Raw genomic sequence first — 14,423 nt, forward strand, 5'->3', positions numbered from 1 at the left:
GTGCATTTTTTTCTCCAAATCATGTTCAGTTGTGGTAATGAATGTGCTTGAATTAAAAAATTTAAAAGTGCTTATGTAACTAACAATGACATTGATGAATTGAGAGGTAATGAAGTGCAATATAAAAATGACAGCAATGCAAAACAGCCCTTTTAAATTAAGAGCCATAGCATTTTTAATTGCTTTGCATTTGTCTTTTAAATGAATAAGAAAAGCTTTTAAAATCTACATCTGTACCTCAGGTTTACATGCCAGAACTTCAGGGTTGTTTAAGAAAGAACACTAGTGGCCAAATTATGCTCTCAGCTACCTGTATGATGTGTCAGGCTTTTGTGCAGAAACTACTGCTTACTGATTGCAAGATTAAATTAAAAATCCCTGGGGGAAAAAAAAGAGGGCAGAAAAGGTTTTCAGACAGTATGTATACTTCTCTGGTCTTTAGCCCTGACTGGAATGACAGTGCCTTTGTGGAGGCGATGGAGGTAATATCAGCTTTTAGCACTTCAAAGGTGCTTTTCTCTAGGTTGATTTTTGACTTGAGTATAGTCAGAGTCTGGTAGAAGAGAATCAGCCCATGCTTTGGTCTTGGCAGGTGGATGAAAGCATCAAGCAAAAAAAACAGGTGCTTACCTTAAAAGGTATTTAATTTTAAACCGTTGGCCCTGTGAAATGCCATGTTCAAGTGCCTGCCTGTCTGCACTTGATGCTGTAGGTGTTCAGCTCCTCAAGCCCTTGAGCTGGGAGGATGCGTGCACTAGCAGTGTACACGCAGTGTGCACATTCCCAGCTTCTCCATTTTGTGCTATGAGCATAAAAAATAGTGCAGGCTTTCTGCTCCTCAGTTATTCTCCAGTTATTTTGACTCCAGGTGAGTTTCTGCAGTCTAATTGAGATCAGGTTCTTCAAGGCTTTAGGAATATGTATTCTCTATTTTACGTTTACTACTTCATTTTTCATATTTAAACTTTTTAGAGGGATTTTTCCATCTGTGTTCATCTATATTGGTGAAACTGGAGGTTTGTGTGAATAGTAACTATTGATTTCTTCAGCTGAAAGGAGTCCTTTCTTGATCCCTCTCGCTTCCCCTATGCTTTTCTCCTTGTTTTTGCATGGCTTGCTCACTACTGTCTCACGTCAGGCAGTCTCCCGTTTACAGTGGGGTTGTCCCTTCCACGTACTCATACTCTAGGTGTCTGTCATGGTTGGTGTTCCTGCAGAATGTTTTGTTTCTGGCCACAAAGGAAACCAAAACTTGGTCTCATTTCCATGGGCTTGGCCTTCAATCCCAAACTAGAAAACTAAGCAGTGAGCAGGATATGGAGGGTTTTCTGCCACTGGGGAAGATGCACCTACAGAGATGCCTACTGAGAAAGCTGTGCACGTTTTCAGTGTCAGAGAAGTGGTTCATGTGAAAACAAAGCTGCAAGAAGTCGGGTCCAGAGGGAGATTCCTGTCTCATGGTTTTACGAGAGACCCTTCATAATCTGTGCCTGACATTCAGAGATGCCATAGCCGCAGTCAGGTCTCAGTGAAGCTTGGCAGCATCCTAGCCTGGTGCCCTGGAGAGAATCTGCAAATGTAGAAAGTGTGCTTCTGAAGGGCCTGGAAGGCAGAGGAATGAACACGAAGAGCATTCCCCTGTGCCATACCCACTGCCTAATCTGAATTCTGTGACTTGGCTTCCTCAGCCATGCTACGACATGCCTTGGTGACTTCCTGACGCTCTGCGATATCTCTTAGTAGGAAAAGCTCCTGAGCTGTCAATTTGACCACCTCTGCAGCATGCAAGAGGTTTATAGGACAGTTACCATTCTGCAAAGAGAATGTAAATCATGTTATCACCTTCAAGAAAACTAAACTTTCTCTTCCTCGTGTTCAGCTTCAAAACAGCAATGGCAGCCCTTGTTATCCTGTACTTGGAAAACACAATTTGCATATTTTGATTATTATTTTTAGGTTGCTATCAAATCTTTTCCAAAGACACTTGGTCTTTTTTCCTGCCTCACTATTAACACACCCTGGGACTCTCAGCAGCAGACGCTCTTTTTGGTTGGGCTCTCAAGAGCCTTGAGAATCTCTTCACAGTCTCCGGTATGGTGTTGGCCCTCATGAAGAGGTACCTTATTGCAGGTTTATTTTTTTTCTTTTACCTAGAGTATTTCTTATGCATAGTGACAGAGAACCACGGTGTCTGCCTAGCTGTGCATGCACACATGGCTTGTGGATCATTTATCCCCGTGACTGATCTCAGCTAGGCAGCTCTTCTCTCAGTTGGGTTTCTGCCATGCAAATCTGCAAGGGTGTGCCATTTTTTTCTCCCCAGACATTGTCATCACTGGGACAGATTCTTATGTAAGGACAGAGAAAGCGCAATGACAATCATCGTGTGGGGTGTCACTCCTATTTTGAAGGAATATTCTTGCACAGCAAGAGGGCCTGGAGCTCAGAGTGATAGATTTTCCCTTATTAGGGGAATTTCTGTTCCACTGGTGGACCTCAGGGGTCGGTGCTGGGACTAGCACTGTTTAACATCTTTGGTGACGTGGACAGTGGGATCGAGGCACCCTCAGCAATTTTGCCGACGACACCGAGCTGCGTGGTGCGGTGACACACTGGAGGGAAGGGATGTGCCATCCAGAGGGACCTGGACAGGCTGGAGAGGTGGGACATGCAAACCTCATGGAGTTCAAGAAGGCCAAGGACAAGGTCCTGCCCATGGGTCGGGGCAATCCCAATCACAAACACAGGCTGGGCGAGGAGTGAATAGAGAGCAGCCCCAAGGAGAAGGGCTTGGGAACAGTAGTGGATGGAAAATTGACTGTGAGTCAACAATGTGCGCTGGCAGCCCAGAAAGCCACCCGTGTGCTGGGCTGCATCCAGAGCAGTGTGGCCAGCAGGGCGAGGGGGGGATTCTCCCCCTCTGCTCCACTTTCGTGAGACCCCCCTGCAGTGCTGGGTCCAGCTCTGGGGGCACCAACATCAGAAGGACACGGACCTGCTCGAGCGGGGCCAGAGGAGGCCACGAAGATGCTCGGGGGGCTGGAGCACCCCCCTGTGAGGACAGGCTGAGAGAGTTGGGGGGGGTGTTCAGCTGGAGAAGAGAGGGCTCCGGGGAGACCTTAGAGTGGCCTCCCAGGAGTTAAAGGGGCTACAGGAAAGGGGGGAGGGACTCTTGATCAGGGGGGAGGGATAGGACGAGGGGGAATGGTTTTAAACTGAAAGGAGGAAGATTTAGATTAGATGTAAGAAAGAATTTCTTCCCTGTGAGGGTGGTGGGGCCCTGGCACAGGTTGCCCAGAGAAGCTGTGGCTGCCCCCTCCCTGGAAGGGTTCAAGGCCAGGTTGGACGGGGCTTTGGGCAACCTGGGCTAGTGGAAGGTGTCCCTGCCTGTGGCAGGGGGCTGGAACTGGATGATCTTGAAGGTCCCATCCAACCCAAACCATTCCATGATTCTGTGATCACATCTGGGGTCTGAGGATGTACAGACATCCCAATGTTTATATAAATTAAAAAAGGGGAGACAAAATCTCACCCCACCTCAGTAAGAGGGTGGGTTGGTCTGTGGAATGGGTGCATTGATCCTCAGGCAGACTTTTTAAACAGTGCATCCCATGGGATTTCAAAACAGAGTGCCAAGGTGGAACACCCAGCTTAGTTTGTTTTGACCCACGTGACACTTGTTAACTTCTGACGGAATGTGTCGGCTCCTGGTTGGCAGGATAGACACCCTGGAGGTGTTATCCAGACTTCTGCAAAATACTGCACTGGAGTGGATGGTGCCTTTGAAATGTCCTGCAGTCACTGTTTTTCAGTGATTGAGTCTCTACTGCTGGTTTGGACTTTGCTCTGGAGTGTGCACATGGATAGGCACTCAAAAGCCAAGCAGTGAACATGTTGGTAAACAAAATTTACTAAGCGATGCAAATTAAAATGTAAATATGTCAGCTAAAAATGCAAAATGTATCATTTTACTGGCAAATTAGTAGATTCTCTGAAAAGCAAATGTTTTTCATATTTTAGATACTGCCACTTCCCTAAAAAGTCCTGATGTTTTGTGGTTGAAGGAAAACTGAGAAGCAGGAACAAAGAAACACTTTTTTTTTTTTTTTCCTGGGTGTTGGGTAGAAAGCAAGGGTGTATAGTCCAAGTGCTGTAAAAATTGTATTTGAGCTTGAATCCAATGTGCATGATAACACCTCTCAGGTAAGTTACTCTGTTGTCAAGAGACAAGGAAGTATGGTCCTACTGAAGGTTACTGGTGCTTTCATGTAGTGCTTGTGTTAAGAGTAGACCAAATTTTTCAGGTTCCCCTTTGAAGACCTTATTAGATATGCAGAGAAATATGTTGGATATTTCATTTGCAGTTCCTCAGCGCTTGCATGCGTTGTAGTTCATTTTGACGTGTCCTTCAACATAAGTGTCTTTGAAGAACGCCGTAAAAGTTAGGAATTTGTTCTTCCCAAGTGAGAATAAGTCATGCAGGGCAGGAAAAACCTTCTTTCTATATATTCTTTCCAATAGAGAGGCTGGACTTGATTCCAGAAGGAGTTTGAGGATTGCTCCTCCCCAAACTGCTGTTCTTCCAGTGGTAATAAGTGACTCAGCCGCAGACCTGTCCATCTCTTTCTCTGCATGCTTTGGACATGGCACACAACGCTCTCCAAAGGCATCAAGCTTCCAGCCTTCTCAGTCAGCCTCCCCAGGAACATACTCTGAGAGGGATTTTACAGAATACAGAATCACAGAATCATCTAGGTTGGAAAGGACCTTGAAGATCATCTAGTCCAAGCGTTAACCTCACACTGACAGATCCCAACTACACCGTATCCCTCAGCGCTATGTCGACCCTACTCTTAAACACCTCCAGGGATGAGGACTCCACCTCCCTGGGCAGCCCATTCCAACACCTAACAACCTGTTCTGTAAAGAAATGCTTCCTAGTATCTAGTCTAACAGGTAGAACAGCTCTTAAAAACCTGCTAGACAACGTGTAAAAAGTCTACATTGGTCATGGAACTGAGGATGGAGGAGATTGCAGAGACATCTGCAAGAAGGTCCCTTGCCTTTGCCACTAGACTACATGCCTGTCTCAGGACATCACAGTCTGTTGCATTGTCTCCAAGTCTGAAAAAGGAAGTTTTGCTGGGAATTTCCTTTCCTTCTCCAATCCTAAATTGAGATTTCTGGACATGGACTCATCTTTGCACCTGCAAGGATGTTTATGAAAACATGTTCATTGAGTTCTCACTAGATTGCTTCTTGCTCTGGCCAGTCATTACCCTAAGCTGACATGTCTGGTCCTCAAAGTCAGGCTTACTTCTTCCTGTTCTTGCCCTGTCGGTGTAAAACAGCAATACAGTTCTAGTTATTTTTGTGAATCTATTGTCTGCTATTACAGAAGGGGTAATCCTTTTCTAATCCCCTTCTTTCTTACAGACTTCATTTAGTTTTCCATCAATGTCAGGTCCACCTGCCTTGGCAAAGAAAAAATACTGCAGGAGAAAGGTCACAATATCTAGCTTAACATGGCTAGTTTGTGCTGTAGCAGATTTAAAATATGAAATAGTGATGGCACAGGGTTTCTCAGAATGTTTTTGAAGACTATAAAATGTTTATTTGAGTGGCTTCAAGCAGGAGACAGGTTAGAGCACCACTTGTTATGGAAAAAACAAAACAAAAAAACCCAAAACAACCCCTCTGGGTGTTTTCCATGACTTTGAACTTTTTAGCAAGATTGCTGACACTTAAATAACACTTTTTTTCTGTCACAGGGCTATTGCTGTTGTCAGCTCTCCAAATGTTGTGCATCCCATGTTAGATGAGACCTAAGCAGCAGATTCCAATCTCAGGTGAAATCTGAATTACTAGTAATACAGCAGTGGTACTGCTTTGCTCAAGCAAGCTCTAAGCCTTAGATGAGAGATTCTGACTTGCATTATAACGTGCCTGCTGTGCTCAATCCCGACAATCAGGCAGTGTGTCATGAGGTTGGTCCCAGAGCTCAATCAGTTCCAAATCTGGAAAACACAATAACTGCACAAAAAACACTAGAGCTCTTAGTGGCTTTTGAAAGAGCTAGATTCTGTTCTGTGCCAGAAATTACTCATTCAGAGGCTTTCTCAGTGAACTGCGTTTCCAGCTCCTAGATATTTCTGAAAGGAAAGAAATGCAATGGAGCCTTCTAGTAATGGACCCTTGAAAGGCTCTGTGTTACTGCCGAGTGCAGTCAAAACCAGGGATCTCGCTGTACAGACACAGGAGAGATAAGATAGGAGTCAAATTGCTCTTTTTCTAGTGATGAGAGTGCATGGGACAGCCACCTGGTCATCACACCAACCTGCAATATTCCAGCATGCATTGCCCTGCCACCCCTTGGTTTTGGGAATATTTTTGGAAACCTACCATCCCAAAATGAGGGTGGGAGGAGAATGGTGTGAAACACTCAGAGGTGTTCTCCAAACTGCTGCTTGCCCTGGTCAGATTAATCCTAAAGGTAAAAAGGTAAGAAGTGATACAGATTTAGATATAATGGAGCTCTAGATTTTAACCTGTATGTAAAATACCCTTCTCTCTCTGTTTGAAGAGGCATTTTTTTTTTCCCCTCTTGCTCATCTAAAATAAATGTTGTTCCTTTTTGCTGCAGCTATTCATAGTCTAAAGTTGAGTCGCAACCATGTGGACTGGCACAGTGTGGATGAAGTGTATCTTTACAGTGATGCAACAACATCTAAAATTGCAAGAACTGTTACACAAAAGTTGGGCTTTTCCAAAGGTAATATTTCTCAGTTTGTAAAGAATATTGTAAATACCAGTATTTTAAGTTTGTTACTTTAACACTAGAGAGAGATTTCAAGTTTGAAGTTTTAATATGTGACTAGCCCACTTCGGCCGTTGCAGTTTTTACAGAAGAGTGTATTAGGGTCCTTAGGTGGTTGTATGTAATGGTAACTAGATGTGAATAGGCTATGACTTATTTTTATTATGTGTTTTATTACTATTTTGGATGCAGCAGTTAACATGACATAATAAGTATATGAAAATATTGCAGTGGCAGAGTCTAGCAGCTACAACATAAGAATTACAGTCCCCTTTGCAACCTTAACTCCACTGCTGTGTGCTTACGTACTGTGATGCATTCCTTACGTACATGATCATACCTTCCCCTCTCACCACCTCTTGCCTTTTTTTCCATTCATTAAACAGATGTATGAACTGAGAGGAGGGATAAAGCATTTAGACAGAAATTGTTTGCAGTAGGAATCCAGGCTCACTTAAGCTCAAAACTACCGGTCATAAAGCCAATGAGGCTGAGATGGTTGAAAGAGAGGATGGTCTCTCTCAAGCAAAAGGCAGATTATTGCCAACCTAGAAAATTGGAACTTGTCCTCTCTGTCGTGGTGCTCCTATGCACTGCTGGACAGCTACAAAAACAAGAACATACACATCTGTTTTGTTCCTTGGTTTCTGAAGAGACAAGATCAGGTAATAGGTTTGGCTTTAATTCTCATGCCGCTGTCCTGTAATTAAAGCCATTTTACCCCACAGGGCTCTTGGGTGGATACTTGATGTTTTCCAAAAATTAATACAATTCAATGCTTCACTGACAGAAGAAATGAAGTCTTCTGTATCCAGAACATGATTTGGATAGTGTATAATAAATAATAAGAAAGATCTACCCTAAACAATTTTAAGGGAGAAATATCAAATAGAAGCCCACTTGGTAAACGAAACCTGTCCTGTGTAAAAACTGTCCTTAGTGTTTTTAAAAACCAAACAAGTTATTTGTTTCAATTTTTGTGGTGGGGAATGATGCTGCCTTCCTCTACATGGCCATGTGAAGGGGTTGGCAGGCTCCTGAGCAGCTGGCACTTGTGCGGGGCTGCAGTCCTCTCCATGGGTCTGTCACTAGAGGGGGATGGAGACACGCTCTGCCAGTGGGTTTCTCAAGCCATCTGCAGGGCTTGAGAGAACACCCAGATTTGCCCTGGGTAGTTGATTTTTGGTTTGGTCACTGGACTGGAGAACAGGTGGGGAAATTTGAGGTTGGATCAGCTTGAAACAAAACGTAGGTTTTCCCTGACAAAATCAAAAATGGTAAAGCTTTTCAACCAGCTCGCTTAACTGGGTCAGGGAAAGAATGACAACGCTTACCAGTTTTGTGGCCAGATCATTTCCATAATACTTCCATGCTGTGGAGGTAAGGTGGAGATATAAAGAAGCTTAATGAAGGATACTGTGTTATAAAAGTGGATGGACAATTCTACAACTTTTTTCTAAAAAGCTGTTTTTCAAAAGATTTCTGAAATTAGTTGTCTTTACAGTAGAAATTGATACAATTACTATCACCTAGTTGCTCAAATCTCTCAGGAATTTAAAATTGCAGATATTTAAAAATAAATGCTGTTCCTTTATGTATAATCTTATTTTCAAGATACTTTAATGTATTGGTCTGAGAAAAGTCAAGCTTCTGTCAACGTATATAAGACCATTGCATTTCATAGAATGTAACTGATCTAGGATAATGTTTTTTCTACAGCTTCAAGTAGTGGGACAAGGCTACATAGAGGCTATGTAGAAGAAGCTACGTTAGAAGACAAACCACCACAAACTAGTCACATTGTGTTTGTTGTGCATGGTATTGGGCAGAAAATGGACCAAGGAAGGATCATCAAAAATACAGCTATGTGAGTGCTTCATAATATTTGCAGTACCAACTCTAGCCTGAATATAAGACTGACGTTATAAATAACAGCAGAGCCATTGGTTTAAGCTGTATCTTTCCCCGTTTCCTTCTCCTCCTCTTCCCCTGAGTTATTAGTCTTTATATTGTGGGTACGCTACTTTCTGTGTGAATTTGGATATGTGGACTTAGTGAGAGCGGCTGCAAGACAGAAGAGCAAAGATATATTCTTTTCATGACCAGCACTTGCAGCTTTCAGGGGTCTGGCCTGTGAATTTCTAGTACCTGTGGTCAGTGACTGAGCGGGGAGAGATTTTTCATTTGGTCTAAATCACGGGGAATCTCTGTTGTTCTGCTGATTGTCAGAATAGTGGGCAAGTGAAGTACCTACCAGTAAGAGAGGGGAAATGGGGAGCTAGCAGGAATGTTGGCATTCCTAACAGGACAGAGTTCATACAGTTGGAATCTATCGCTGTGAATCTGCTCATCAAACTCCGTGCATAGGTGCCTGATAAAAAGTAAAACAGGACTGAAAGCTCGCCAGATCTTTTCATTGACTGTCTTTTGTGAAGACTGGTTTGCAAATGGTTTTTGAGTTGACATCTGAGCTAACTTAGAAGGCCAATTAGGGTGCTGGTGAATGGGAAGAGAAACTCCTGAGCTATTGAGAATGCTGTACCTGGAAAGATTTAATATTAGAAGAAATTGTAAAGTCTTGATGACAGTATTGTGGGAGACAGGGTGGTGTTAAGGAATGCTTCATTAGCTGAAAGAAGAGGCTAAAAAAACATTAACTGCAGATCTGAACTGTACAGATGGATTAGTATGTGTGTCCCAAAAAGTTCCACGTTCCATCAAAGTTGACAGGAATAGTGACATACCCAGTGACACCTGTGAAAGTGTGTGTAGAGCTGAGACTGCTGATTTGATGGTAAGAGCTTTGTGAACCTCCCTTTAAATGCAGAATGGCAATGTAGGTCAGTGCTTATGTGCCGTCACTGTGGTGTGTACCATCGTGTCAGCAGGCTCTTGTATTCGTTCAGCTCGTCGTTCCACTCTAGTGTCCTCTGGTGTGGTAGAGCAGACCTCTTGATTTCACTGCTGTGTCATTTGTCAGCTCAAAGCCACAACCTGCTACTCCCTACTCCCGTTGTTCTGGCATTTTCCTGCTCTTTTATTCGTGTTGTTCAGAGCAAGCAATCAAAACCAAAGAGAAAGGGATCCACAGCCCTTGAAGTTAGTCACCAAAATAAATGTAAAAACTTAAATTTTTGTAGGATACAATTACACTGGAAATGGAAATACCCTAAATACAAGTTGCCGTTTTAACAGCAATGAGAAATAAAACTTCCACTTTGGAATCATTAAGGTTTTCTGCTTTTTCTTTCTCCCTACCCCATTTTCAGGTTGTATGGGTGGATTAACTTCAGCTCAGGACACAGTGCATAGGCGTTCATTCCATAAGAAGGCCTGCTTTAACTGGCAGCCTGTTATGTAAACTCTTTTATCTAAAAGAGAAACAAGACTTTTCGTGCTTCAGTAAATCTTGCTCATATCCTCAGGAAGTATCAGACAGTATTGCATAGCCCTTTAAAATGCTAATTATCAGCATAAATTGTGTATTCTGTACAAAATCTGCAAATGAAAGCATCGTTTTAGATTGAAGTGGGTTTTGTTTTGGTTTGGCTTTTTTATAGCTTAAAACTTATCAGTGAAGAACATCCCATATGTTCTAGGAAGAGATTTTAGAAGAAATGTCTGCCAGGCCAGCACAATGGCCACAAGTTGTACTAGCACTTTCTGTTAGCACCTTCATCTGTGATATATGTGTGTATTATTTTTTTTTTTACATTCTTTTGAATTAGGGACACAGGGAGTCAAATGCTGAATTTTGAAAAATAAGAGGGATAAGTAGAAATATTTTTTGACTGTTCACACTTTAAAGTAGAAGCTAAGGAGAAAAAGACTTCAGTAGTTTTTTATCTTTTAAATGCACATTCTTTAGAAGGAAACTTGTAGTTGCAGCCATGCTAAATCTGTAAATTAAGCCATAGGTCTGCCCATCACTGTCACTACTCCTAACTACTACTTTGGTCAGACAGTGGAATAGGCTGCCCAGGGAGGGGGTGGAGTCCCCATCCCTGGATGTGTTTAAGGGTCGTTTAGATGAGATGTTGGGGGATGTGGTGTAGGGGAGGACTTTGTAGAGTGGGGCTGATGGTTGGACTTGATGATCCAAAGGGTCTTTTCCAACCTGAATGATTCTATGATTCTATACTCCTTTCTTCCCTCATCAATATCTGGGTACCACCAGCAGATGTAGAAGGCACTATCAGCCCTCAGAGCTCATCATCGTCTTGGGCTGCGTGCAGCTTCGTAGGACTTGGATGTCACTTGTGATATGCATGTGCTGGTGTGGGAACCCTGGGGTAAGTGGTGTGTGGGTCCCTTAGAAATAGAAAGTTGCTTTTGGTTCGGGCCCCAGGACATCTGAGAGGACACATTCCTCTGCAGAGTGCCACCAGTCCTCTCTGTGGACTCGGGAGCATGGATGGGGAGAGAACAGAGATGAGGCAGGTTGGGCAAGGCAAACTCCGTGACACCTTGCTTTTTTTTGTTAGGGTGCCTGGAGGAACTCTGGGATCTGCAGAGGGACATAGCTTGTTCAGGTGCCTTCTCTTTCTACCATCCACAAAAAAAAATTTCTTGTGCATTTTATCTTTGCCATGTACGTTTACTGTTGCTTTTTTTTGGGTTCATTCTACCCTGAGTTTATCTCAACCTGTGTGAGAGCAACTCTTCAGTTCCTTGCACAGAAACATAGCTTCACTTGAACAAGTGGTCCTAAAAGAAAGAAAAATAAAGAAAAAGTGCAAAAATACATCTTACAACCCAGATATGGAATACTCTATCTGTAACCCAGGCTGGTGAGAGACCCTACCAGAGCTCATTTGATATGCTCTGTCCTCAGATTACCGCCTTGAAGACGTTGGTGCAGCTCACGTGATACATCTGCATCATTAGGCAGATCCTGTTGGTTACAGAGGTGAAAACAGAACTCTTCTTCTAGGGTAATTTAAAATTATATACACTAATTTCATTAAAGGAATGGAGTTCAATCTAATCATTAATGTGATTAGACACTAGGGTTGCAGGGTGTCCTGTAAGTAGGTAAATGGAAAAGATGCGTTTTATCGATGCTTGAATGAACAGGTCTTTGGTAGATGTGACATGATTTTGTTTCTTCACAGTGTAGTTAAACACATTTATTATCTAAATGTAGCACGGCAGCTGGTACAACAAGCTGCTCCTGTCAGTGCTGATATTAACTGCAGAACTCGTCTGGGAAGAGACAGTACCTCCTCCAGGCTGGAAGAGTGATTCAGCTGACCTAACGTGAACAGAATAATGTGCTGTGAGCCACTTTGGTAGCACAGGGATGATTACTTAAGGAAGAAGATAGTATATTCTGTATTTCTGTGTGATAGAAACTAAGATATTATGGCATAATGTACTTAAGTGGAGATTTTTTTATTTTCCATCAGGTTCAGTGTTCTGGCGTTACTAGGTTCCTGATAAGGTATAATGTTAACTTTAAAAAAAAATAGCTTGGGCATATCCTTTTATTTTACTGTGCACACTTTCATCTTGTTATTTGTAATATTTTTTTCACTGAAGCCTAATCTCTGATTTTGTTGAACTTGTGCTTCTAGATTGGGTGTGGGGGGTGTGCTTACACATTAAATAAAATTTAGGAATGTTACCATCCATGTTTCTAATTTCCTTTAAAAACTCCTGTTTTTTTACCTGACTTAGGTAAAGGTCAGACCTTTAGGCTGACCTTCTAAATTTCATCAGCTCCTGTGCTTGAAAATTGACTGAAGTAACTGTTCTGTGTATTTCCATAATAGCTGTAATGTGACACATCTTGGCTGCTCTTACCCTAAAGCTGGTGTCTGTCTGCCTCTGTCTGAATCTCCTGTTTTGATTCAAAAATTATATTTGCTTATAGCTGCTGCTTATAGCACTGAAATTGCTGTCTGCACAAGCAACATCATCTTGGCGTTCCATAATCACCAATTACATTTTTATTGCAAGTCCCATTTGAAAGCATTTTAATTGTGGATTATCATTATAATAATTACTTCAGAATAGCTATTTTGGTAAATTTCCAGTGGTATGCAAGCCCTTACAGAGTGCAGAGCCTCTCAGAGGCCTTTTAGTATATTAAATATGCGCTGCTGGAATATTAAATCAAGATTTCCTCTAAAATCTTTGCTCTAATTTGGTAGTTTTGCTTATTTTCCATTTCAGTGCTTTCATTGCATTAAATACATATTATGTGCTTATTTTCCATTCTTCGGTGCTGGTAATAATTGCATGTTCTTCTGAAATTAAGTATTCAAATGGTAAAAATTGTCTTACAGGTTTCAACTTGAGCTTGTCTTGCAAGCTAAGTGAGAAGTTCAGTCCAAAAGGTAAAAGGTGATAGTTAGGGCATTAAATACTTTCATAAGAGCTTGTTTTGCGTACATTTTATTAATTAACACATGACTGCATATTGGATGGAAGCTGTAACAGCCTGTTTAGGACTTAGATGTATCTCTAGATCTGTTCTCATTCCCATCCTCCCCCCGTCCTCATTTCTGCCCGGCGCTGCCCTTTCCCTGCCCACACCAGCACGACTGTCTGTATGTAAACCGGATCACTGCAGTCAGTCTGAAAAACTGGAACCCTGTCTGGAAGATGGGAGTGAGCGGTGAGGAGGCAGAGGAGGACAACAGGGACAGGGAATGACGGATCTGCTTTATGCCAAAGCCAGCATCTCCCTAAGGGGCAAGGTTGCCCACCGTTTGGAAAGCAGTGCTGGGGAGGGAGGCACTCGCCCTCGGAGCACCGGGATCTCCGCAGACTTGTCTCGGAGATCCCATAATCAACTAACCGAGCAGCTCGAGTTCCTTTGATCGTGCAGTGTCCCATTATCCTTGAAAAGGATGAGGTGTGAATCACGATCATGCTTACTTTGTTTGCATGCTAGAATTTCCATCTTCCTTCAGGAGTACAATGAGTCTGCACATGTCCCAGAGCAGCGGCCTTAATGTGTCTGGTCTGAGAGCAGATGAATCCCTGAAGAACAGTGGTAGAAGATGACTTATGTCTTGCAGTTGCTCTTTGAAATCTGCCTTGAGTAAGACTTGTTTGCATTCCTGCAATGCAGCTACGCTTTTGAAAACAGCCTCCCTTTCATTTCCTCTGGCTTGAGCAGATCTCAATTTTTATTACTCATGCCTGCTACTCTCACTTTGACTTACCAAATTTAGCTCAAGCCAGCCCTGAATTTCCTCAATAACTCGTGGTATTATTTCCTCAAAGAGGCAGTGAGTGCTGTGCTCCATTTGAGGGAACTCCAGAGTGGTGAAAGCAGTTGGGGAGTGCTTTAGAGCATAATTTACCAGTTGTGTGACCAAAATCCAGGGATGAATCCACAGTTTTGCAGGCAGTAGCGAGAGTTTAGGTTTTTTTCTGGGGAGATCCCATTACCCTATCTCTTAAATCAAGAGTTCAGTGTAAGAAGTTGGCTGGTGTAATGCTTTTAAAATTAAAATTCATTCCCTTTTTCTTGGCTATGGATCATGTGATTGAAGAGAGTCTGCAAAGATGGCTTGGGAATAAAATGAGTAACATATTCAAGCCTTCAGGCATTTTGCTCTGTTACCAGCTATCAAGGTCATTTTATAAAATT

The 14,423-nt window shown here is 42.6% G+C and overlaps 1 protein-coding gene across 2 annotated transcripts in view; it reads left to right on the top strand.

Annotated features, from left to right (window-relative positions):
* DDHD1 (DDHD domain containing 1) overlaps positions 1 to 14,423 on the top strand; it is a 69,076-nt gene that overhangs the window by 23,990 nt on the left and 30,663 nt on the right. For both annotated transcript variants that reach the window (XM_074869179.1, XM_074869180.1), the window contains 2 exons: positions 6,644 to 6,772; positions 8,537 to 8,684. In XM_074869179.1, coding sequence (XP_074725280.1) covers positions 6,644 to 6,772; positions 8,537 to 8,684 — 277 coding nt within the window. The remainder of the gene's footprint in view (positions 1 to 6,643; positions 6,773 to 8,536; positions 8,685 to 14,423) is intronic.

This window comes from Strix uralensis, chromosome 4 (genome assembly GCF_047716275.1).
Source record: "Strix uralensis isolate ZFMK-TIS-50842 chromosome 4, bStrUra1, whole genome shotgun sequence".
NCBI classification, from domain to species: domain Eukaryota; kingdom Metazoa; phylum Chordata; class Aves; order Strigiformes; family Strigidae; genus Strix; species Strix uralensis.